A 27000-nucleotide genomic window follows, 5' to 3' on the forward strand; every position below is an offset into this window, starting at 1 on the left:
CCGCGTGACCTTGCGGAATGAGCCACCACTGAGTGGTTTTGAGCCACCACTGTAGTGGCCTCATGTGCAGCAGTCCAAAAGGTATCACGTTGGATGCAGCTGCCATAAGACCTAACAGTACTTGGAACTGTTTGACAGTAAGTGACAGGCCTAGCTTGACCGCATTTACTGCAGTAAGGATCGACTCGATCCGAGCAGGTGACATTCGTGCCTGCATCGTGGTTGAATCCCATGTGACACCTAGACAAGTGGTTCTCTGTAATGGAGACAGCACACTTTTCTTGGCGTTGAGTCTCAACCCCAACTCTTTCATGTGAGCGAGAACAACACGTTGATGTTGAACCGCTAACTGTTCTGTACTGGCTAAAATCAGCCAGTCGTCTATGTAGTTCAGTATGCAGATGCCCTGGAGTCGCAGAGGAGCCAGCGCAGCATCCACACACTTTGTGAAAGTTCGGGGTGAGAGTGCTAAGCCGAAAAGGAAGAACTCTGTATTGGTAAGCTTCGCCCCTGAAAGCAAACCTGAGGAACTTCCTGTGTTGAGGAAGGATGGAGACGTGAAAGTAAGCGTCTTTTAGATCTATCGTGACAAACCAGTCCTCGGACCTGATTTGAGACACGACCTTTCTGACAGTCAACATCTTGAACTTCAGCTTTCTGACTGAGCTGTTCAATTGTCTGAGATCTAAAATGGGCCGCACCCCCCATCCTTCTTGGGAACAATGAAGTACCAGATGTAGAACCCGGACTCTCTGAGTTGAAGAGGGACCACCTCGATGTCCTCCTTCTTCAGCAGGGAGTTTACTTCCTGTTCCATTACCAGAACCTGCTCGGGGCCTACCTCGGTGGGAAACACCTCGCTGAAAGGTGGCAGCGGAGCGCCGAATTGGATAGAATAACCTTTCTCTACAGTACGCAGGACCCATAAAGACACATTCGGCAGTAGTTTCCACGCTGCCTGAAAGTGAACTAAGGGAACCAGCCTCTCGAGACTGGTTTCTGGTATTATTTGAGGAATTAATTCGGTGGCCTGTAACAGCTGACTGGCAGGAACCACCTGAACTAACTGCTCTGAAGACCCCCGTAGGGGTGGCAAACCCACTGGCTCTGCTACGTTGCCGGGCGGAAAAACCAGTAAAGGTTCGCGGGAGACTTCCGCGCCCTGTAACACCGGCAGGGTTAGCTGACTGGTCTCCTGAGGGCCCCGAGGAGGAATGGGCACGATGTACTGTGGTGGACCCCATTCCCCCCGAGAGGGGCTACCCTCATCGGCCCTGTACTGCAGAAGTCAGGGCCGTTTAGCCGAGGACCTCTTCGATTGGAGGACGACCCTCAGGTCAGGCCTCGTCTTAGAGGTCCCCGGCTTTGAGTGTTGCTGACCCCGCCCTCTAGGTCTTGCCGGAGGGGCACGGGTTGCAACACTCCTCTTTTGTGCCTCACGGTATGAGGAGCTCGTACATGGCTGGGACTGCTCCCGATCAGCCCCAGAGGAATAAACGCTGCGAGGGAGATAGCACTGGAATGCCGCTGCCTGCTTGCGGGCCTCTTGGTGTCTGCTGACAACTGCATCAACAGAATCACCAAAGAGGCCAGAAGCCTGCAGCGGTGCGTCCAAAAGGAGGACCCTGTCCTTGTCTTTCATCTTGGACAGGGTCAACCACAGATGTCTCTCCTCGGCCACGCAGGGCTGCCGTAGACCGCCCAACAGCACGAGGGGTCTCCTTGGTGGCGCGGAGAGCTAAATCTGCAGTCCTGTGCATCTCAGAAATATTTGCTTCCTCGCCGTCGCTTAGTTCCTTTAGCAGGTCAGCCTGGTATGCCTGCAACACCGACATTGTGTGCAAACAAGCACCAGCCTGACCTGCTGCCGTGTACGCCTTGCCCACCAAGCCCGAAGTGATCTTAAGAGGCTTAGTAGGCAAGGATGGAGCCTTCAACGACGATGCCAGACTGGGTGACAGATAACTCGCAAGTGTCTGCTCAACCCGCGGCATCGTCTTGTAGCCACGCTCATCCAACCCTGCCACATTACCGTAGGAATCAGCAGCCGGGGTGAATAAGCAGGCTGAAAAAGGTTTTTTCCCACGATTTGGCGATCTCTGCATGCAGATCGGGGAAAAATGGAAGGCTACGTATTGGAAGTGCTGACCTCGTACGCAGAAAGCGCTCATCAAGCTTGCTTTTCTGCGGCTCATGTTCTTGTTCCACGGGCCAGCTGATGTTAAGCTTGGCTACCACGTTAGTCAGCACTTCCAAGAGCTCCTCATACTTTTGGGGCAAACGGGGGGGCGGTTGAATACATTCGCCCGCGCACTCTACATCAACCTCCTCGGAGGAAGACAAGAGAAGCGCGGACTCCTCCTCCTGGAGGGAAGGAACCGCAGTGCGGGCTTCCTCATCCAGAAGAAGGTCAAACGATTCACTAGGTGAGGAGGGAGGTAGGGGATCACCCGATTAACGGCAATATTTTTTTTATCGCCCGATAAGAGTCTCACGTTAACGCAGCATGTTAATGCTGATAACGGCCCACCACTACAAAAAATATAATTTCTTGACGAATGAAGAAAAAAAGACGTAAATATCTTGGATGACAAGGGGGTGAGTAAATCATCTGTAAATTGTTGTTCTGAAAGTGAACTACTCCTTTAAAGGGGTCATCGGATGCCCATTTTCCACAAGTTGATATGATTCTATAGAGTCTTAATGAGAAGTCTGTAACGTACTTTGGTTAAAATTTCTAAATGGTAGTGTAAAAAACACTCTTTTTACCTGGTCAAAATCAGCGCTTTTTAGAGCGAGCTATTCTGTTGCACGTTCCTTTAAATGCTAATTAGCTCTGCTTGCCCCGCCCCTCTATGTTGTGGGATGACGAGCTGTAATGTTTACTTTAGCCACATTTAACCGCATTTAGCTGTGGAACTTTCTAACTAGCACATTATTAAGAAAAGCAAAAATGCATAAAACCCATTACACTCACTTCTGCTGTGGTGAAGCTGCATCTCAAATGATTTGCACAAACATAGAAGCATATGTAGATCAGGATTGGCACTTTCCTTTCAATAATGAAAGTAACATTAATCCTCTGAATCTTCAGTGGCTCAGATGTCCGGAGTGAATGACTACTGCTATGTTCATTATTACATCCAACAACGAAACACCTCACACCGTGTCTACACCAGACGCAACAGTTGTCATGCCGCGTCGCGCCGCAACAGCTAAAGTCTGTCTACACTGGACGCGACAAAGCGACCGTTGCAAATCATTTAAACTTTGTGTGAGCACGTCATAAATAGAACGCGGCAGCAAATTACTGTCGGGGATTTGCCGTTATTATCGTCAATAATAATAATAATTATTATCGTCAATAATAATCTAATTAATAATCTAAATTTAGATTTCAGATTACTGTCTGGGATTTGGCGTGTCGCGCCACGCCGCCCTGTGCCGCATCCAGTGTAGACAGCATAATAGGTTCTAATGTCATTTGTAACGTTGCGCCGATCCAGTCCGGTGTAGACACAGTGACAGTCGCCAAATCAGAGACATTCTTGTCTTCCCCTGCACCTGAGTCGACACAAGGGGTCTAAGCTAAGGTGCTCATGTCTCTCATGTCATGGGTTCAAATAAAAGAAATAGAACAGGAGTGTGTAGCTGTTTGTTTTTATTTTGCACAAGATGCACAAGAAATAAATACAAAATTAGTTGCTTTAGATTAAGAAAATACAATATAAAGAGGCATTTATTATTGGTAATGCTGCAGCAACATTTATAAATTTTGGAAACCTTTGGAATTTATCCCACCTGAGCAGAAAAACAAGATTTAAATGTCTGATATAAAACAAAAGTGAACTTCACAAAGAAAATTTGTCTTTACCCCAATCATTGCATTCACGGTATGTTAGACAATAAAGGTATATTGTGAGATATCTTTTTAAATGAATCATTCAGAACATACATTATCAAAAAAAATAAAAATAAATAAAAAAAAATAAAATAAAAAAACCTTTTGGCACTTTAAGTGTTCAAAACAGCATTTGAGCCACTGGAGCTGTCTGAAGATGTAACTGCTGAGGATACATTGTACACATCTGAAAACAGTTAGTTACATGTTAATCAGTGAGAAATACTGTATAACAACATCCAACTGAAAATATATTCATAAATATTAGTTTTCAGGTGTCATCAACTTACTCCTCTGTTGCCTTTTTTGCAAGAAAGGCAATCCAGAAGTGGATGATGATGCTTCACTTGTGCTCTGTAGAGAGATATCAGTCAAATATATCAAAGAGACAATGTAAAAATATTTGAGCAGGAGGTACTTTTTTCCGTATTTGTATTATTATTATCGTCAATAATAATCTAATTAATAATCTAAATTTAGATTTCAGATTACTGTCGGGGATTTGCCGTGTCGCGGTGTAAAACACGGTGTAAGGTGTCCCCTTACGGTCACCGTAAAAACGTGATTGGTTGGAGTGAGACCGTGCAACGATTGGTCAGCCCCTCGTGGCCGGTATCTGATTGGCTTAAATTGAAGGTGGGTGGAGTCAATGCATTTGTGGATTAGTTTGCGTCTTGATGCTTGAAATGATTCAGCGATTTACAAATGCACAGAGAGCTATCCACAAATACGCACAGCGATTTACAAATGCACAGAGAGCTATCCACAAATACGCACAGCGATTTACAAATGCACAGAGAGCTATCCACAAATACGCATAGCGATCTATAAATGCACAGTATGCGATTCACATATAAATGCAGGGCAAAGTTGTGTTTGTAGAATAAAAAAAAATATTTGTATGTTTTTTATTTGCAAATCTATTTTTTTTTACTTGTGAATATAATTCATGTTTGTGGAACTGTAAGATTTATTTGTGGATCTCATTCTATTTATTTTATGAATATGCTTGGTTTTTGACAATCGCTTTACATTTATTTGTGGATCATAATGTATTTATTTGGAATTGTGCAACAATTCTAACTCCATATTAAAGAGTCATGTAAGTATGTGTTATTACAGAATGGCATTTACCTTGGTATGGCTGGAAAGTTTCTGTAGGAACCGTTTTCCTGGTAGTGACTCACGAACCTACAATCAAAGACCTCTAGTTAGCATCTTACGAGTTTACGATCCTGCTTTCAAGCCTTAAGTAACAATCCGCAGACTCAGATCTAAGAATTTAAACTTATCCTTATACAAATGCAGCTGTTGGTATTAAATAACCCCAACTCTAAATCAAACCAGTATTTCATATTCACATATTTGGTGAACTTTCATAAATAACAGGTAATGGTCTAAATAACCCCAACCAGGTTTATATACTGTTGTCAAATTGTAATGTATGGTTTTTATTTACAGTGAGGGAAAAAATTATTTGATCCCCTGCTGATTTTGTACATTTGACCACTGACAAAGAAATGATCAGTTTTTAAATTTAATGGTAGGTTAATTTTAACAGTGACAGACAGAACAACAACAACAACAACAACAACAACAACAACAACAACAACAAAAATCCATAAAAACGCATTTCAGAAACTTTATAAATTGATTTGCATTTTAATGAGTGAAATAAGTATTTGATCCCCAATCAATCAGCAACATTTCTGGCTCCCATGTGTCTTTTATGAAGGTAACAAGGTGAGATTAGGAGAACTCTTTTAAAGGTAGTATTCCTAATCTCAGTTTGTTACCTGTATAAAAGACACATGTCCACAGAAGCAATCAATCAATCACATTCCAAACTCTCCACCATGGCCAAGACCAGAAAAGCTGTCCAAAGATGTCAGGGACCTACACAAGGCTGGAATGGGCTACGAGACCAAGACAATAAGGCTTGATGAGTAGGTGACAACAGTTGGTGCGATTATTCGCAAATGGAAGAAATACAAAATAACTGTCAATCTCCCTTGATCTGGAACTCCAAGCAAGGAGGAGTTTCAATGATCATGAGAATGGTGAGGAATCAGCCCAGAACTACATGGGAGGATCTTGTCAATGATCTCAAGGCAGCTGGGACCATAGTCGCCAAGAAAACAATTGGTAACACACTTTGTTAACACACATTACCAATGAAAATTTGAATGATTCAGAGAAGAACTGGATGAAAGTGTTGTGTTCAGATGAGACCAAAATGGAGCTCTTTGGCATCAACTCACTTACTCACTTTACCGCCTATGACCCCAAGAACACCATCCCCACCGTCAAACATGGAGGTGGAAACATTATGCTTTGGGGGTGTTTTTTTTTTTTTTTGGGGGGGGGGGGGGGGGGGTTGAATCAAAGAAATGATGGACGTGGCAGTCTACCATCAAATCTTTGGTGAGAACCTCTTTCCCTCAGCCAGGGCATTGAAAATAGGTCATGGATGGGTATTCCAGCATGACAATGACCCAAAACACATGGCCAAGGCAACAAAGGAGTGGCTCAAAAAGAAGCACATTAAGGTCCTGGTATGGCCTAGCCAGTCTCCAAACCTTAATCCTACAGAAAATACTTGGAAGGAGCTGAAGGTTTGAGTTGCCAAATGTCAGCCTTGAAACCTTAATGACTTGGAGAGGATCTGCAAAGAGGAGTGGGACAAAATCCCTCCTGACATGTGTGCAAACCTGGTGGTCAACTACAAGAAACATCTGACCTCTGTGATTGCCAACAAAGGTTTTGCCGCCAAGTACTAAGTCATGTTTTGTGAAGGGGTCAAATACTTATTTCACTCATTAAAATGCAAATCAATTTATAATTAAAAAAATATATGTTTTTCTGGATTTTTTTGTTGTTGTTGTTATTCCATCTCTCACTGTTTAAATAAACCTACTATTAAAATTAAAGACTGATCATTTCTCTGTCAGTGGGCAAACATACAAAATCAGCAGGGGATCAAATCATTTTTCCCTCACTGTAACATAATGGCAGATCTCCTGGTTAAATTCAAGATCACAAAGTGCAATGTGCAATAGAAGTAAACTCATACCTTGCTGTCTAAAAGTGTTCCAAACACCAAAATAAAGAATCCCTAATAGAAGGAAGTGTTACAAATACATGAAGGTATCAATTGCAATATGGTTCAATTTTACAAATACACTTAAAATTAATGTGCATTAGTGGTATACACACAATTTAACCTTATATAAAATGGATAGAGTTACCTGCAGTGAATTGAGGAGTGCAAACACCACATGAATGCCTACATTTTCTGACACCATGGTTCCGATTCCAAATCCCCATGTTAGACCAAAGAGAGGAGTCAAAATGGCCACACATCTGGCAATGACCACCAGGGCATGTTTCTCATCTGGTTGAGTTGCAGCACCAACTCCTCTCCTCAACATCTTGTACAGAACCACAATCAAAACCACAAGGTTTATGGCTACAATAGTGAGAGCTGGAATCACAAATGCCAGCAGGGCCATAGACTCAGACCAGTTCAGCCAGCATGCTTGTTTGGAACTATACTTTTCTGCCCCAGCTGTTGATGCAACAGTAATGACTGCTATGAGCAAAGGTGCAACATAACCAACTATGAAGGCAATGACCATCATTTTTGCCCTTGACATTTGAGACAAGACCATGACTGTACGGTATAAGAGCAACAGCGCTGAAATTAACATCCAGAAGAAAAGAGCCAGGTAAAAAAAATGCATGAAAAAAACCACTGCACTGCATCTACCCGCTGAGGGTTCTGCGATTGCCGCTCCAATGATAAAACAGATGTTTGCGACCAGCAGGGACACGGCAATGTTGACTATGGAGACATGTCTCATATACGATGTGTCATTTCCTCTTATCGATTTCCATATGATTGTCTCAATAATGAGGCATATAATCAAACTGGCCATTGAAATAGCTACACCAATGAAGGTTATATAGTCTAAGGCTATGTGAATAATGGAAAACGGTGACATTAGGATTGAAAAAGAGGTTGTGTGGTTGCATTCACATGTAATCTTGCCAGTTTCGTTCCCTTCACTTATATAGGGCTTTACTTCACATCCAGTGGAATCCCATGTGCTGAGATTGAAGTTCCAAAAGACACACTCAGGATTTCCCAAAGACTGATTAGTAATGTCAAATGCAAAAGAAATGTTGTTAATCGTTTGATTAACCTTAACAACAACCACATCTCCATTGATGCGCACATCTGATTTCCTGCTGTCATTAGTACCTTGAGAAGGTAGGACATTGTCAAGAGTTGTGAAGATTATGATGGTTATGATAGTCTCTTGGGGAACTTGTGGTATCACAATCTCCGTAGTTGAGTTTGGCAGTGCTGATGTTATACTGAATGAGTTTTTAATTGTTGTTCTGTTCAGTTGAATTGATGTTTCATTTATATTAAACTCATCTTTGAGACGGTCACTTATACTCTCAACAGAGCTCAGAAGTTTAATGCTGGTGTTTTCTGTGTTGTTGCCTTTGTTCAGTTTGTTCCATGTAGCACTGATATTACCGGACACAACAATGTTGACTGTGTTTAAGAAATACTGGAAATTTAATATAAAATTCTGTATTACATTCGGAAATTTGGCCCATAAAATGTGGAAATATTTAATAAGATATTTAGATAATTGAATAAGATAAAATATAATAAGATATTACTACAACCTAATCAACAAAGCATGATCTGCCACGTTTTTATGTGGAACAGGTTTAATTTCGATCTTAACTAAACATTATTTTAATTTAATACAACAAGCATAAAATGTCTACACATTAAATTTTACAAGCTTGAATGTCAATATACATACCTCCATCACTGCTTTTCTGATGACAGTAGCTTTTGATAAGTCAGCAATTTTAAAGAGTATGTCTACAATTGCTTTGACAGTAGCAGCAGACTGGGTTATATTAATATTATTCTCTGATGTGGCAAAACTGAGGTTAGCCATAAACCCTTGAATCTCCTCCACACGCAAGGACTAAATTGTAAAGTACAAATATATAAATAATAGAAACCCTTAAAATGCCAGATCATACAGATCATCATAGATAGATGCATGATCAATACATTACCTCAAGTTGATTTTTAAGGTTGTCGATAACTTCAAGCACACAGTTGTCCTCTACTGATGTCCAAACATTTTGTTCACATTTGTAAGTTATGGTGCCTTTCATGCCTTTTCCACAGACTCCTGTTGTCACATCATTTGTTTTTCCAACTCCAAGTTCTTCATTTCGACAGTCAAAATCTGGAAAAGTATTTGATTGGAAGTCAGAAGAAAATTCAACAATGTTTCTCTCACAGAACATCACATTACACTTTATAAATTTTATTGTGCAAGCTTGCACATTATGCAGAAAGATAAGAAATAGGTAGGGTCAAATGACTAAATAATAGAACCAGAACAGTCAACACCAGATAATGTACAGTAAAGTAAACAATAAAAGCACTTTGATGCTGCAGAGAATGAGAAACTGAAGACTCACCTTCCAGGCTTAGCCTAACTGTGACGCTGCTATAGCTATAAGTGTAATTCTGTAGTTGTGGCAGATCCTTAAGACGACATGTAAAAGTTTGCTCTGTACAATTTTCCTTTTGAGTTGCATAGTTTAATGTGATACTGTCAGATCCTGATTGTGTAAAAAATATTTTTTTTAATAGAAAACATTTTAATAACATGAAGGTTATACTTGTAAGAGAACTACTCAAAAACATTTAGAAAGACCTGAAATTTGTGTTTTTCCACCCACAACCCACTCAATACTGTAGCCAAAGTCGACAGTACATTTCAGTTGGAAACTGCTACCATCACATGGAAAAACACGGGAATTTTCCCCCACAATGATATTGGGACGTTGTTTAATAATTATGTTTTGCCACTGAATGTAAGGTATTGTATTCCTTTGTATAATGCATGAATATCGACCTGCATATGGGGGAGAAAAATCAATACAGAATCAAATGTGCTTATTTGCTCTCAAAACAAAACTGAGGCAATGTTCATGACATTGACATAATATTAAAGTAGCTTAATTTCAATTTATTGAATAGTTCAAAAAGACAAAAAAAATCTCAAGTCACTCACCACTGTCACTTTCACTAGCGTTTTTCACAGTGAGAGTTTTGTTGTCATTTGAAAGTAAGTATCTTGTTTTGTCTAGTGCAGGATCTTTGTTATCCACTTTCCATTTTATTTGTCCCCCAACGTCTGGCTCTATACAATTCATGTCCACCTTTTGCAGAGGATATAGCTGATTTGTTGTGAGGTCTTTTTGATCTGTAAATAAAAACCATAAAGCTCATATCACCCAACAGTGAACAAAAACAAAAAAAGGATATTTGATAAAACAAAGAAATGTAAAGGGTTTTAGATTAGGCACTGACTATGCTTACCACTTTGAGCAAAGGCATCTTCAGCTAAAATTATTCCTTGTTTACTCAGAGAGTCAGAAAGCTGTTTGTTTGCTGCTCCAAAATCAAGGTTGTTGGATGTTGCACTTATAGTGTAGTCTGCTAAAATACTACCAGGTCTATGAAGTGAAACACAACACCAATGTGAAGACATGTATTTACATTGTATTTGTTTGAAAAAGCTGCAAATGAATTGAAACGATGCATGAAAATTCAAATGGTAGATCCTACCGGAAGCCAGAGAATTTTGTAGAACTAAAAATGTAGCCAGTTAGCTTATCAGTGTAACTTGTATTAATCTGTAAAAAGCAAAATAACCAATGTATAGTTTGGATTCTATGATTGGAGTGTTTCTGACAGTCAACTGGGTGTTAGGGAGGAATAAATATAAAAATATAATGAAATAATATAAATATATTTTGATTCTTGATTCTGATTCATGCTGAATAAAACACAGCTGTTGACCAATCAATAATCAAGGACTGGAAATAACCATTTTATGAATGAATTCTAGCAAAATCAACATGTTATTTTTAATAAACAGGTAAAACAAACAATAGATTTCACAAAAAATTAAGAACGGAATACTTACTGCCGACTTAATTTGTCCAGATAAATCTTTGTAAGTTTCGCTAGTAGGGTCGGTAAGACTGATGTCAAAATCCTGATTGATTGTCAGTGACATTCCAATTACTGTAAAAAAAAAAAAAGTGCACATTTATTAGCATTGTATTAGCAGGTTTAAGCAACAATCATTGCAGTTCCCTTCCGGAGGGAACTCTACGCTGCGTCCTGGTGGACACTTTGGGAACTGCCTTCAGCATGACCGGTTCTGAAACAAATGTATGAAACAACGACAGTGAACTTGACACTGGCCGGCGCCAGCCTATGACATCATCATCAGGCGCCTGCTAGTATAAAGCAGGTGCCTGAGAGCACAACACCATCTTTTTGTCTTCAGAGTCCTCTGTTCTAAACGAGTGAGTACAGCGATGCCTAGAGAAAAACTGTTTAGGAAGTGTGCGGATCCGTGTCAGAGAAATCTGACACTTGATGACGCACACGACCCGTGTTTGGTGTGTTTAGGTGTAAGAGCACGCGCGCTCTGCTCTAGAAGAGCGGAGCGCGTTCATTGTGAGAGTTTCACTTTGAAGAAACTCCGTTCTCGTCTGGCCCTTTTCTCGAGGGAATCGGGCCATCCATCTGCCCCATGCTGCTCCGGTCCCGCCACAGCTGAGGCTGCTCGGCGGCTGAGATTGCGGGGCTCACAGGTTGAGCTGGCTGACGAGTTTGAGAGAGCGTTTAATCGCTCGCGCATGTCAGCCGGAGGCGAGAATGCGCTGCTAGCGGATAATGTGTTGTCTCTCACATCCTCCGGTTCTGCAGCGAGTGCTCTTTTGGCTTCAAGCCAGGGTGAGCAGGAGGTTGAAATGGAACAATTATGAGCTCGTTTGAGCCCATGCAGCCTCCCTGCCCCGCATATGAAGAGTTGATGTCTGTTATGGACCGCGCGGCTGCCCGCTTGTATCTGCAGTGGAAGCCCGCGAGGGAAGAGGCCGCTCTCGGCAGACTAGACGAGCGGTTTCTTCCGGGCCATGACAAACCCAACTCCTGTGAGCCTCCCATTCCTTCCTGATCTGCTTAAGAGATCGAGAGGGAATGGGACAGGCCATATTCAGCCCGCATTCACAGACATCGGCATGTGAATCATGCTGATGTCGAGGGAATGCATGGGCGCGGATATGTGACGATGTCTCTCGCTGACGGTGGCGAACTATCTCTCAGAGCGAGGGACATCGACCCTGAAGGCTCCAAAGGCACATATGCGGCAGTGGCCGGTGCTCCTCTGCACACGATGGCAGTGTTGCAGAGGCGCACCAGGCTGATCTGCTGAAAAATCTGGACCGAGCCCCGGGGGTTTACATCCCTTGCTGGTCCACGCCTCCACCTAAACACCGGGGGGGAAACCAGGCCCGTATTGGCCCAAGGGCCAGAGACGAGGCCAGGTCACCAGTGTGGGGCTACCTGCCCCTCCCTTTTCCCCTTGACTCCGGGGCTGGGCCAACGATGAGACTGAGGCTCCATCTGTTGGCCCGGTATGTGAACAGTAAAGATACTTTAATAGAATATTCAAGCGTGTATGTGTATGTTTTCTTTGTCTACCAGCTCCGCTTGGGTGTTTACTATTGCAGTTTAGAGCTCCTCTTGAGTTCTACTGCCACCAAGTGCCGAGTGTAGCCAGGTCTCCCCTCGTTTTATAAATGAAAACAGTGTGTAGAGACCTCCACTCGTGGAAAACCCCCTTCTGGGTTAGGCGTTGTCAGGTTTTAATAAAACCTCCGCTAAAGAGTGAGCTTGGTACAGACATGATCTAACATACATATACATACGAGAATATGTAAAACCCTCTTGAGCGTTGTCAAGCTGCTTCAAGCGGAAAGAGATCGCTACTGAAGCCTCCGCTCACTCAAACCCTGCTAAGAGTAATACTCTTTTGGCATGAGTGTAGTCAGGTCCCTTCCCTGTGTATTTTTATATACATATATGTGAGACCTCCACTCCTAGGAGTTTGTGTGTTAGGGCGAATAGAGCGTCGTTAAGGCTCCCTCTCTGTGAGAGAGATGAAGCCCCCGCTCTCTTTAAAAAAAAAAAAAAAAAGAGCCCCGCTTTGAAGTAAAAGAGTGTAGCAGGCCTAGAAGGCCTCCTCTCTGTGAAGTCCTCTATATGAGAGACATATAGAGAGAGATACTTCTTAGCGCTGAATGTAGCCAGGTCATTCTTAGACCTCCATTCATGAGAGCTTTTTACTGGGTCGAGTGTTGCTAGGCTCCCTCTTTATGAGGTATTTCTGTCAAGCCTCCACTTTCCAGAAAATGCAGGCCGAAAACACAAGGCAAGGCAGCTTGTGAACTCTTTCGTGGACCTGTCATTATAAGCGTGAGTGTAGTCAGGCCTCCCCTCCGCGAGAGGGCGTGTATACCTAGGCCTCCACTCAATAGAGCTTCCTCAGTTGAGCATCGCCAGGCTTGTTACGTTCGAGAGAGCTTGTAACCATTAAAGCCTCCCTCACTGAAAGCTCCGCTTCCGGGTTCTGCTATCACCCAGGAATAATACAGGTGTCTTTCTCGCGAAACGCTTAGAGCACCTTCTTAAATCCACGTTGGTGGTGTTTGCTCACACAAGTCTTTGAGCACTTGAAATCCACGTGAGTGGTAAGTGCACTACTCAGGCACTTCACTAAAATCCATACTTTTGGTAAGGCTCCTCCCGTAAAGGCAGGTTCCTTCTTCAAATCCCTCACGGGCTGGACCACGCAGGATAATCCTCCGTGCCCATTTTTTGAGTTGGTTCCAAAACCCTTAAGTTTTACAACTCCTTTGATAGCACAGTGTAATAGGTCTCCCCTCTGTCACAACCAACAGTACTGAGACCTTCACTCTCACAGTTATAGCAGCTGGCAGGCCCATGAGTGCCTCGCTGACTATTTTTTGGGGAGTGCAGTCTTCCACTCACCAAAAACTAGTGTTGTAGGCTTCTCTCCTTAGAGATGTAGTCTCGGAGCCTCCACTACACAGAGCTAGATGATAAACGAGATTTTCTATTATTGGCTCTGACTGTGAGTATCTACCTTTCTTGAGCGTCGAGTGTAGTCAGGCCTCCCCTCGCCTAGAGCGTTTTACCTGAGGCCTCCACTCTGAAGAGTTTCCTAGGGAGAGCGTCGTAGGCCTCCTCTCGCTTAGAGAGTCTTTCTGCTGAAGCCTCCCCTCTCCAGAAGCTCCGCTTTCAGGCTCTGCTATCGCCTAGAGACTGCAAATCTGGTGATCCTCGCTATGCTCAGGACACCTACTCAAGACCACATTTGTGGTGTTTGCTCACGCAAAGTCTTTGGGCATTCTCTAAAATCCACGTGAGTGGTAAGTGCACTGTTCAGGCACTTCACTAAAATCCATACTCATGGTAAGGGCCCTCCCGTAAAGGCAGGTTCCTTTCTCCCATGGACCACGCAGGGTTCCTCCGTGTCCATTCTCTGAGCTGGTTTTTCTCAAAAACCTTTTAGTTTTCCAGCTCCAATCCAGATAGCGCTGCTAGCAGGATCGAGTGTCGGGCCTCCTCAGGCCTCACTCTCCAGAAGAGCTCCAAAATGAAGGTATTTCGGTCGCACAGGCTAGTCAGCCTTGCGGATGACCTTCAAGGCTAGAGTGTAGCTAGGTCTTGAGACCTCCACTCTCAGAGCTCTTCCTTGCTAAGCACGGAGGTGTGTTAGGCTCCCTCTTTAGAAAGCCTCCACTCTCCAGACTCCACTCAGGCAGTACTGTCGTTTAGGCTGTTCAGCTTCGATGAACGCCTGCAGTGTTGAAGTGTAGTAGGTCTTGGGACCTCCACTCTTAGAGTCCTTCTGCTGCTCGCAGAACATTGCCAGCCTCACTCAGAGTCCTTCGTTGCCTCCAGAGACACACTAGAATTAGGCGGTCCGACTGCACAGGCTATTCAGCCTCGCGGACCACCTCTGGTGTTGGGTGTAGATAGGTCACGGACCTCCATCCTTAGAGTCGTCCTCTGCTGGGTGCAGAGTGGTACCAGGCTTCTTTCTTACCAAAGCCGCCACTTTGCAGAAACTCCACTCAGGGGCTATTCAGCCTCACTGACTACCCTCAGTGTTGAAAGTGGAGTGGGTCACGAGACCCCCACTTTTAGAGTTTTCCTTTGCAAGACACAGAGTGCTTTTCTGGCTTCCTTTGGAGCAGTCACTCCTCTGAACTCCCTGTAGGTAATTCTGCTACACAGGCTACTCAGCCTTGCGGGCTACCTCTAGTATTGGGTGTAGATAGGTCACAGACCTCCATCCTCAGAGTCGTCAAAGTGTAGTAGGTCATAAGACCTCCACTCTGAAGATTCCCTCTGAGCAGTAGCTCCACTCGAGTAGTTTGTGTTGCACAGGCTATTCAGCCTCACTGAATACCTCCAGGTTTTGAGTGTAGAGGTGCCATGGCACCTCCATTCTTAGAGTTTGCTCTCTGGAAGGCACAGGGTGTTGCCAGGCTTCCTTTCGTCGAAGCCTCCACTCCTCAGAAGATCTCCACTTAGACAGGCCTGCCGCACAGGCTATTCAGCCTCACAGGCCGTCGTCAGTGTCAAGTGTAGTTAGGTCATGGGACCTCCACTCCGTAGATTCCCTCTGAGCAGAAGCTCCACTCGGGTAGTTCGGGTTGCATAGGCTATGCAGCCTCACTGAATACCCCCAGTGTCGAGTATAGGCTTTCCTCCGGGCGTGAGTGTAGCCAGGTCTCCCCTCACTGAAGGGCTAGTGAGACCTCCACTCCTAAGAGCTGGTGGACTGAACGTTGTCAGGTTTCCTCTCTTTCTAGAGAGTCTTCTGTGAAGCCTCCGTTCTCCAGAGGCTCCGCCTCCAGTACTTCTAAGCGTGAGTGTAGCCAGGTCTCCCCTCACTGCAGGGCTATTTGAGACCTCCACTCCTAAGAGCTAGTGGATGGAATGTTGTCAGGTTTCCTCTCTTTTCAGAGAGTCTTCTATGAAGCCTCCGTTCTCCAGAAGCTCCGCCTCCAGTACTTTTAAGCGTGAGTGTAGCCAGGTCTCCCCTCACTGCAGGGCTGTTTGAGACCTCCACTCCTAAGAGCTAGTGGATGGAATGTTGTCAGGTTTCCTCTCTTCTCAGAGAGTCTTTTATGAAGCCTCCATTCTCCAGAAGCTCCGCTTCCAGTACTTCTAGGCGTGAGTATAGCCAGGTCTCCCCTCACGGCAGGGTTATTTGAGACCTCCACTCCTAAAGAGCTAGAGGATTGAATGTGGTCAGGTTCCCTCTCCTTTTTGGAGAGTCTTCTGTGGAGCCTCCGTTCTCCAGAAGCTCCGCCTCCAGTACTTCTAAGCGTGAGTGTAGCCAGGTCTCCCCTCACTGCAGGGCTATTTGAGACCTCCACTCCTAAGAGCTAGTGGATGGAATGTTGTCAGGTTTCCTCTCTTTTCAGAGAGTCTTTTATGAAGCCTCCATTCTCCAGAAGCTCCGCTTCCAGTACTTCTAGGCGTGAGTGTAGCCAGGTCTCCCCTCACGGCAGGGTTAGTTGAGACCTCCACTCCTAAAGAGCTAGAGGATTGAATATGGTCAGGTTCCCTCTCCTTTTTGGAGAGTCTTCTGTGAAGCCTCCGTTCTCCAGAAGCTCCGCCTCCAGTACTTTCAAGCGTGAGTGTAGCCAGGTCTCCCCTCACTGGAGGGTTATTTTGAGACCTCCACTCCTAAAGAGCTAGTGGATGGAATGTTGTCAGGTTTCCTCTCTTTTCAGAGAGTCGTTTATGAAGCCTCCATTCTCCAGAGGCTCCGCTTCCAGTACTTCTAAGCGTGAGTGTAGCCAGGTCTCCCCTCACTGGAGGGTTATTTTGAGACCTCCACTCCTAAGAGCTAGTGGATTGAATGTTGTCAGGCTTCCTCTCTTTTAGAGAGTCTTTATGAAGCCTCCATTCTCCAGAAGCTCCGCTTCCCCATCTATACCTGTAGCACTGAATGTTGTCAGGTCCCTAGAGCAGGCGTCCGCCCTGCCGAGACATCCATTCCCTAAACTCCGCCCCTTATGGTCAGGGCGTTTATGAGCTCCTTCACTTAGAGAGCTAAAGTGTAGTAGGCTTCCTCTAGGCCTCCACGCTTGAGAGTTGCGTGCACAGGTAGCCGAGCTAGCCGTGGCAGGTCACTGGGCCCCAGCGACTCTCGCTGAAGCAGGGGTGATTTTCCTTCTTGACTCCTCATTCAGTCAGTTTGATCACCTATCCCTCGGCATGGCGGTGTTGGTATAAACGTTCCCAAAGTGTCCACCAGGACGCAGCGTAGAGTTCCCTCCGGAAGGGAACGTCTGGGTTACGTATGTAACCCCTGTTCCCTGAGGACAGGGAACGAGACGCTGCGTCTCGTTGCCATGCCTCGGGCCCTGCACAGACCTCCGTCAGACAAAAAGATGGTGTTGTGCTCTCAGGCACCTGCTTTATACTAGCAGGCGCCTGATGATGATGTCATAGGCTGGCGCCGGCCAGTGTCAAGTTCACTGTCGTTGTTTCATACATTTGTTTCAGAACCGGTCATGCTGAAGGCAGTTCCCAAAGTGTCCACCAGGACGCAGCGTCTCGTTCCCTGTCCTCAGGGAACAGGGGTTACATACGTAACCCAGACGTTTTTCTTGATTGCTTTGATGCAGCTGTCAACTCAAACTTCACATTTACAAACAGTGGCCTAAACAGTGGCACTTCTGGTCAAAATGACACATTTTGTTTGCAAAAGGCTCTAACCATGCCAAAACATTTAAAATATGCAACAAAAGCAAATTTTACCTTCAAACAACACAACTTGCAAACAAGTATATGAGCTCTTTCAGTCAATCATTCCACAATGGACAACAAAATACAAAACTAAATGTGAATCAGTGCACCATTGCTTGTCATTGCAGGCTATTGCCAGTGCCATTTGTTGTCTTTCTACAGTATATAGCCTGTGTCAAATTTGCCTTTTTGCAAAGAATTGCATCCAGAATAAGAAATACTTTGCTGCATTTATTCTTGATTGCATGACATTCATTTTTTTCAAACCATGTCTGAAAACTGAAATACTGTAAATATTGTCCTCCTCTTCCTCTGACCCCTCTTCCTCTTCCTCTCACTCTCATCTGCCTTAGACCTCCATCCATGCTGGCACAGAACAACACAGACGTGGCACCTTTTTTTTTATAAGGCCTGCAGACTGATTGCTAATTGAAGATTTGTGTGAATTAGTGTCAAACTGGTGCTTCAGTGATTTCATTCTGATCTAGGTAGGTTTCTAATAGTTAGGAATAGATGGTTTCTGTTTGGTTACCATAGCTAAAACAATGGAGTATAGACTGCTTGAATGACATCCGTGTTAACTGTGGGGAAAATGTGTCAATCCAATGAGAAAGAGTTAACACAATTGCAAGACGTGTCTTCTGCTCTGCTGAGTGATGATAAAAACTGAGTGGATCCTAGTTTCTTTAACCAGGTCAAAGCAATCAAAGAAAAACGGTAATTCTTTATTCGTTTGATTTACAACTTTTATATTTACAGTACCTGTCTATGCAGTTGTTAAAGGGGTGCTTTTATGCTTTTTCAGTTTTGAACTTTAGCCAGTGTGTGGTGTGTACGTTTGGGCATAAAAAACATCTACAAAGTTACAAATCTCAAAGTCCACTCCAAGGAAGATAATAGTTTTTTAAAAGTCCCTTTTCAAGAACTACAACGAACTGCTCGTTTGGACTACAGCATTTGTTTTCCACATGCAATGATGTCACAAAGTGGTATCCCATCTACGGAAATTCAATTCGTTAGTGGGTGGGGGATTCGCCTAACTTTAGCGATGTATTATGGACAGCCACTTCTGGGATGCTTCAGCGAGCCGCAGGTCATCTGAGCTTTAACTAAAGAGTCTGCTCCGGAATCCATGCTGGAGTCGTGCCATTGATGTGCGGTATAGAGGGTTCAAACACACGCAGAGTCGCGGCTGAGGTAAACAAGAACACTGACTAGTGATCATCTGTGCACGTGTCGGAACCACGGTGTAAGACATAAGACATTTATTCATCATACGGTGTCGATAGCTTCACTAGCCTTATGGTTTCAGGCATGCAAATAATTAAATACATTAGCACAATCATGTATCTTCGATCTCGCAGGCTGACGATAGGACCAACAATACTGTAGCGTTTTATTTACTCACTCTTCATGCATCCTAGGTGTATATGACTTCAGACGAATGCAATGCAGTTACATTAAAAATAATCCTAGCCCTCCCAAGCTTAACGGTATAGACGAGGGTTTCTCCCCATCAGTCCAAAACAAATCGATCCATAATAAAAAAAGTGCCTCACATGGCTCCGGGATAGTCGGTAAAAGCCTCCTTTAGTGATCCGATGTGTTTATGTATGAAAAATATCCATATTTAAACGGTGCCATAGAATGCAAAAATGTGTTTACCTTGGCATAGTTAAATAACAGTTCAGTACATGGACATGACATACCATGAGTCTCAAACACCATCGTTTCCTCCTTACATAAATCTAGTATTTGCAAAAGACCACCGAAAAATAGGTAAATTCCAACATAACACCGACTATTACGCAATAGCCCCGGGATCGTTAATAGTTACGCCTCCAACATTTGCATCGCCCAATCATCAGCAAGGTCAGTACATCAGTAAAATAAGGCGAGCCACTGAAGGAACACGGTTAGCTTAATGCTAGCGCTAGCCTGTTACATTGCAGTACATAGGATTTCACTTACCACATAAACAGGGCGAATGATGGCGAATGATGGAGAAATGACTGCCTGATGATGGCGAATGATTTACAGATCACTGACAAGCAGCTGAACTTTTTTGGTAAGCAAGCACTCCCTCTGCATTATAACTTTACACAGAGCACATGCGATCACAGTAATGAGAGTAAAATGTCGGCGATTCAAAACGGCATATTCAACAAAGCACATATTAAAAGCGGCTAGAGCTCCGTAATTAAATATATATTTTTATCCATGTGCAAGCTATAGAGATGAGCAGCTCTGTGAAACAGCCAATCAGAGCAGAGCTCAATCATTTTCATGAACTTTCCAAATAAGGCAATAACAGAGCATTTCATTCAAGGGACAAATCCTAGGGTTGTAAATAGATCTGTAAAACCATTTCTGGAGATTTTTTGCCCTTTCCTATGCCATATACCTTCTATATAGATATCAGAGAACAATTTAAAATATTCTCCCAATGCATTCTATGGCACCTTTAAAACATAAGAATCACTTTAATCTAGTTTGCTGCTTTGGGAAGGGGCGCAGCAGGGCGGAACGCGGTCTACGCTGTTTGCCAATCGCAACGCAGTTGGACTGCTAACCAATCACAACACATTTGGTTTTTCGGAAGGTGGGACCCGGAACTAATCGAGCCGTTTGTGCCAGCCTGGGGAGAAAGCTATTTTAATAATGTAAATTATGTGAAAAATTGTGCGTTTTTCGAACCACCAAGCATGACAGCATGTTCAAGAACGCCCAAAAACAAAATAAAGACTTTGTAAAAGAACATAATAGGACATATTTAATTATATATATAAATACAACAAATTTATAAATATCATTTTATCCTGCATGTTTTACTGTGAATACCTGTTGCTGCTCCTGTGGTTGTTGTTGGTGTTGGTGTTGATGGTGGTGATACTGGTGTTGTTGTGTTGATGAAATGGAGAAAATTGACATGACATGGTTTAAAAATGTAGCATATCCTTTTGTACTTAATACTCTTTTAATCCGCATTAAGAATATTTAATGCTCTAATCAAAAAATCCTATTAATCTTATTATTTAAAGTAGTAATACACACAAATCTGAATATAGGATGTACCTGTACATGTGTTATTGATGCTGATAGGGAAACTTGAGTTTGTTGCAGTGAATCCATCCAGACATGAGCAGCTGTAACTTCCCAGCTGATTTTTGCATTTGGCATTTAGACCACAAACAAATGGACTGAACAGACATTCATCTATATCTGGAAATGGAATAACACATTTCAGAACAATATCTCACTTTTTTTCTAATCATTTTCTAATTACAAAAAAAAAATTGTTTTACATCTGACAAATGTCAAAATGCAAAATAAATCAATCACACCTATGCACGGGTTACTGTTATTTATAGGTTCATTGATCTTTGTAACAGTATATCCTTTCCAACAAGAGCATGAATAGCTTCCGATATAATTGGAACAGTTAGCATTCGGCCCACACACCGAAAATGAGTTGAGACATTCATTAATATCTGAAATACAAAACAAATGATAAAAACGTGGCTGCTGACAAGATTAAAATGTCCAGTCTGGCAGCATTTATTGAGCAAGTTAGCTCTAAATCATGCACATTAAATAGAAACTGATTGTTCAAAAATGTAGCTGTCAATTATATCAAAAAATAAAAAAATAAATTAAGGTTATAATATATAATATAAGTTCAGAGCATATGTATGTGAATCTAGAACCCACGTATATGTGTTATGTATTTGCTACATGCTTACCATTGCATGGGTTACTGGTGCTGACTGGTTCACTGCTCTTTGCTACAGTAAATCCACTCAAGCAGGAACAGCTGTAACTCCCAATCGAGTTGGTGCAGTAAGAGTTTGGACCACAGAACTCTAATGTCTTAAGACATTCATTCACATCTTTATTACGGGAAGAGAGAAATTAGTTAAATAGTAAAACTCTGACCACCAGTCATGAAAAATATATTTATCCTTATGCACTTTGTGCCTGAATTTACAATAACAGGCATGAGCAAAACTTTTTAAGGTTTTACAAATATCTGAATAGGATGTACCTGTACATGGGTTATTAATGTTGATGGGGAGACTTGAGTTTGTTGCAGTGAATCCATCCAGACATGAACAACTGTAACTTCCCATTTTATTTATGCAGTTTGCATTTGGACCACAAACAGATGGACTGAATTGACATTCATCAATATCTGGAAAGAGAAAAACACTTTTTTAGAACAAATACATTTTCTGATTACGAAACACTTGTTATTAAAAAACAATATGTTTTTCAACATCTGAGAAACATGATAATGCAAATAAATGAATCACACCTATGCATGGGTTACTGCTATTAGTAATATCATTTATCCTTGTAACATTATATCCTTCCCAACAAGAGCATGAATAGCTTCCATTGTTATTGAAACAGTTAGCATTCGGCCCACAGACCAACAAGGAGTTTAGACATTCATCCATATCTGAAATAAAACAAATAATAAAAACATGTTACTGACAAGATTAAAATGTTCAGTCTGACAGCATCCATAAAGCATGTCAGCTTTGAATTATGTAGGACAAACAGAAACTGCGTGTTCAGAAATTCAGCTGACAATTATAAAAATATAAATATATATGATGCTTGGACCCACTTCTACATGTGTTACATGTTATATATTGTCTATATGCTCACCATTGCATTGGTTACTGGTGCTGACTGGTTCACTGCTATTTGTTACAGTAAATCCACTCAAGCAGGAACAGCTGTAACTCCCAACTGAGTTGGAGCAATGAGAGTTTGGACCACAGCTCTCTGGTGTCTTAAGACATTCATTCACATCTTTATCCACGGAAGAGATGAAAAAAAAAAAAGTTTGCATAAAAATCTGATGGTCAGGCATTGTGTGCCTGAATTTACAATGCATGAGGCATGAGCTTGTAAAACTTTCACAGCTTTAAAAATATCTGAATATATGATGTACCTGTACATGTGTTATTGATGCTGATGGGGAGACTTGAGTTTATTGCAGTGAATCCATCCAGACATGAGCAATTGAAACTTCCCAACTGATTTCTGCAGTTGGCATTTGGACCACATATAGATGGACTGAACAGACATTCATCTATATCTAGAAAGAGAACAGCACATTTCAGAACAAAATGTCAATATGTATAACCTTTTTTGTAATTAGAAAAAAATATGTTTTATAACATCTATAAAACATGACACATATATTTGAATCACACCAATGCATGGGTTACTGCTGGTAATAGTTTCGTTTATCTTTTTAATGTTATATCCTTCCCAACAAGAGCACGAATAGCTTCCATTGTAATTGAAACAGTTAGCATTCGGCCCACACATCGAGGAGTTGACACATTCATCAATGTCTGAAATAAAACAAATGATAAAAACATGGTACTGAGAAGATTAAAATGTCTAGTCTGACAGCATCCATAAAGCATGTCAGCTTTGAATCATGTAGGACTAACAGAAACTGTTCAGAAATTCAGCTGTCAATTATAAAAATATAAACATACGTGATTGTGTTACATGTTATATATTTTCTATATGCTCACCATTGCATGGGTTACTGGTGCTGACTGGTTCACTGCTATTTGTTACAGTAAATCCACTCAAGCAGGAACAGCTGTAACTCCCAACTGAGTTGGTGCAGTAAGAGTTTGGACCACAGATCTCTGGTGTTTTAAGACATTCATTCACATCTTTATCACAGGAAGAGATGAAAAAGAGTTTGCATAAAAATCTGATGGTCAGACATTGTGTGCCTGAATTTACAATAACAAGCATAAGCAAAACTTTCACGGTTTTAGAAATATCTGAATATAGGATGTACTGTACCTGTACATGTGTTATTGATGCTGATGAAGAGACTTGAGTTTGTTGGAGTGAATCCATTCAGACATGAGCACTTGTAACTTCCTTTTTCATTTCTGCAGTTGGCATTTGGACCACATACAGATGGACTGAACAGACATTCATCTATATCTGGAAAGGGAACAACACATTTCAAAAAATTATCTCAATATTTAAAATCATTTTCTAATTATAGTAAAAATGTATTTAGAAATGTTAACAACATTTAAAAAACATGGCAATAAATGAATCACACCTATGCATGGGTTACTGCTGTTAATAGTTTCATTCATATTTGTAACACTATATCCATCCCAACAAGAGCATGAATAGCTTCCGTTGTAATTGAAACAGTTAGCATTCGGCCCACACACCAACGAGGAGTTGAGACATTCATTAATATCTGAAATGGAACAAATGATAAAAAACATGGTACTGACAGGATTAAAATGTTCAGTCTGACAGCATCCATAAAGCATTTCAGCTTTAAATCATGTAGGACAAACAGAAACTGACTGTTCAGAAATTCAGCTGTCAATTATAAAAATATAAACACACGTAATGCTAGGAGTCACTTCTACATGTGTTACATCTTATATATTGTCTATATGCTCACCATTGCATGGGTTACTGGTGCTGACTGGTTCACTGCTATTTGTAACAGTAAATCCGCTCAAGCAGGAACAGCTGTAACTCCCAACTGAGTTGGTGCAATGAGAGTTTGGACCACAGAACTCTGCTATCTTAAGACATTCATTCACATCTTTATCACAGGAAGAGATGAAAAAGAGTTTGAATAAAAATCTGATGGTCAGACATTGTGTGCCTGAATTTACAATAACAAGCATGAGCAAAACTTTCACGGTTTTAAAAAATATAATATAGGATGTACCTGTACATGAGTTGTTGTTGCTGATGGGGAGACTTGAGTTTGTTGCAGTGAATCCATTCAGACATGAGCAATCGTAACTTCCCAACTGATTTCTGCAGTTGGCATTTGGACCACATACAGATGGACTGAACAGACATTCATCTATATCTGGAAAGGGAACAACGCATTTCAAAAAATTATCTCAATATTTAAAACCATTTTCTAATTACAGTAAAAATGTAATTCGAAATGTTGACAACATTTATAAAACATGACAATAAATGAATCACACCTATGCACGGGTTACTGCTATTAATAGTTTCATTTATATTTGTAACACTATATCCTTCCCAACAAGAGCATGAATAGCTTCCGTTGTAATTGAAACAGTTAGCATTCGGCCCGCACACCAACGAGGAGTTGAGACATTCATTAATATCTGAAATAAAACAAATGATAAAAACATGGCTGCTGACAGGATTAAAATGTTCAGTCTGATAGCATCCATAAAACATGTCCGCTTTAAATCATGTAGGACAAACAAAAAACTGATTGTTCAGGAATTCAGCTGACAATTATAAAAATATAAACACATGTGATGCTAGGACCCACTTCTACATGTCTTACATCTTATATATTTTCTATATGCTCACCATTGCATGGGTTACTGGTGCTGACTGGTGCACTGCTATTTGTTACAGTAAATCCGCTCAAGCAGGAACAGCTGTAACTCCCAATCGAGTTGGTGCAGTAAGAGTGTGGACCACAGATCTCTGGTGTCTTAAGACATTCATTCACATCTTTATCACAGGAAGGAATGTAAAAAAGTTTGGATAAAAATTTGATGGTCAGGCATTGTGCGCCTGAATTTACAATAACAGGCATGAGCAAAACTTTCACGGTTTTACAAATATCTGAATATAGGATGTACCTGTACATGGGTTATTGATGCTGATGAAGAGACTTGAGTTTGTTGCAGTGAATCCATCCAGACATGAGCAATTGTAACTTCCCTTTTCGTTTGTGCAGTTGGCATTTGGACCACATATAGATGGACTGAACAGACATTCATCTATATCTGAAAAGCGAACACATTCTACTTCAACCAATAATATAACTGTACTGTCATACTCTTCCATTCTATTACAGAGTGCAGATTAAATGAAGTAGTAATTTTTGTTAGTCACGGTACTGTTGGAATTAAAAAAAAATGACATGACTTTGAAATTCAGCATATCTTTTTGTGCCTATAAATTCTTTCAATCTCAAAAGGTGCTGATATATCAGCATTAAGAATTAATTATTTAAGGTAGTAGCTAATACAAATATCTGAATATATAATGTACCTGCACATGTGTTGTTGTTGCTGATGGGGAGACTTGAGTTTGTTGCAGTGAATCCATTAAAGCATAAGCATTTGTAACTTCCCAAATGATTTGTACAGGTGGAATTTGGACCACATACAGATGGACTGAACAGACATTCATCAATATCTGGAAAGGGAATGCATTCCAGAAAAATATTTTCAAATGTTCAAACAGCAGTGATAAGAGAAGGCCTAAATATATATGACAACATCATCAACATAACAAAAATGTGATAATGCAGTGAATTCAGTGAATCACCTATTTTGCATAGTGAACCCTCTGAAGGGAGAGCTTGAATACAACCACAAGTGTCTTCCACAATGGCATCACACAGCTGATAGGCCCTGCAGGTGTCATTGGGCCAGAAATGATCTTCTTCGCACTTGCACTTATATTGTGTTCCATATAAGCCACACACTGTAATAGAAATGGTAAGGTAAGACAGTTTATAGGCATATTACTGGTTAAACTGGTTAAGTTTTTGACATATTCCAACATAAATCCATACAGGTTTATCGGAATTTTCAATTACAGAAAGACTTCTTTGTAATAAGGCCTGCTAACAGTACGTTATACGTCTACTAAAAGACTACTTTTATCTTAAATCTTCCGCTAAAAACTTCATTACAACGTAGAAAAACGCAACAATATTAGACTATTTACTCATACGTTATTATTAGGATATCATACAATTCTCTACTGACTAGTTAGCCAACGATGTTTAGCAACGCGATGTTACTTGTCTATTTTAAGTTATTTCTTATCCAGCATCTGTTGCCAGTTTGTTGTTTTTCCAAGTGATAAGTGTTTTCTTCCTAGAATTCCAGCAATTTATCAAAAGTCATGTTGAATCGCAAGATGGCGCAATTTAGCTATTCTAAATTGCTGAATGAAAACAAACCCTGCGTTCAAATGTGCATACTATCCACCCTAAATAGCATTGAAAATGACTAATATCACATAGAATGTAGGATGGATATGCACATTGGAACGCAGACAAGAGAAACCGCAAAATGATACAGGAAGGCGTAAATGAATATGGCAAGCCGTTTTAGCCTAAAAAAGTGGTACTCGTCGTAATTGCATTTTTACTAGTAAAAATTTAATTAGAGAGCTCTATAATTAAATTTTTACTAGTAACAATGCCAATTATAGAGTTCTCTAATTCAATTTTTTTACTAGTAACAGTTATAATTAGAGCACTTTCTAATTAAATTCTTACTAGTAACAATTC

General features: G+C 41.6%; 2 protein-coding genes across 2 annotated transcripts in view; both read right to left on the minus strand.

The window, feature by feature from the left end:
• Window positions 1–1642, minus strand: part of LOC141348477 (uncharacterized) — a 46036-nt gene extending 44394 nt beyond the window's left edge. Inside the window, 1 exon segment of the mRNA XM_073852771.1 lies at window positions 1459–1642. Within this exon segment, the coding sequence (XP_073708872.1) occupies window positions 1459–1642 (184 nt within the window).
• Window positions 1643–1806: 164 nt separating this feature from the next.
• The window catches only part of LOC141348478 (uncharacterized), a 32707-nt gene continuing 7513 nt past the window's right edge, over window positions 1807–27000 (minus strand). Inside the window, exons 6-29 of the mRNA XM_073852772.1 lie at window positions 26043–26183; window positions 24421–24567; window positions 24145–24291; window positions 23514–23660; window positions 23231–23377; window positions 22898–23041; window positions 22633–22779; window positions 20745–20891; window positions 10945–11045; window positions 10584–10651; window positions 10335–10471; window positions 10027–10218; window positions 9667–9867; window positions 9428–9577; window positions 9014–9189; window positions 8749–8919; window positions 7150–8484; window positions 6975–7016; window positions 5036–5092; window positions 4192–4255; window positions 3492–3564; window positions 2157–2422; window positions 1862–2020; window positions 1807–1820 (exon numbers count right to left, since the gene is read on the minus strand). Of these exons, the coding sequence (XP_073708873.1) occupies window positions 1807–1820; window positions 1862–2020; window positions 2157–2422; window positions 3492–3564; window positions 4192–4255; window positions 5036–5092; window positions 6975–7016; window positions 7150–8484; window positions 8749–8919; window positions 9014–9189; window positions 9428–9577; window positions 9667–9867; window positions 10027–10218; window positions 10335–10471; window positions 10584–10651; window positions 10945–11045; window positions 20745–20891; window positions 22633–22779; window positions 22898–23041; window positions 23231–23377; window positions 23514–23660; window positions 24145–24291; window positions 24421–24567; window positions 26043–26183 (4373 nt within the window). The remainder of the gene's footprint in view (window positions 1821–1861; window positions 2021–2156; window positions 2423–3491; window positions 3565–4191; window positions 4256–5035; window positions 5093–6974; window positions 7017–7149; window positions 8485–8748; window positions 8920–9013; window positions 9190–9427; window positions 9578–9666; window positions 9868–10026; window positions 10219–10334; window positions 10472–10583; window positions 10652–10944; window positions 11046–20744; window positions 20892–22632; window positions 22780–22897; window positions 23042–23230; window positions 23378–23513; window positions 23661–24144; window positions 24292–24420; window positions 24568–26042; window positions 26184–27000) is intronic.

The sequence above is a fragment of the Garra rufa genome, chromosome 13 (genome assembly GCF_049309525.1).
Source record: "Garra rufa chromosome 13, GarRuf1.0, whole genome shotgun sequence".
Lineage (NCBI taxonomy): Eukaryota > Metazoa > Chordata > Actinopteri > Cypriniformes > Cyprinidae > Garra > Garra rufa.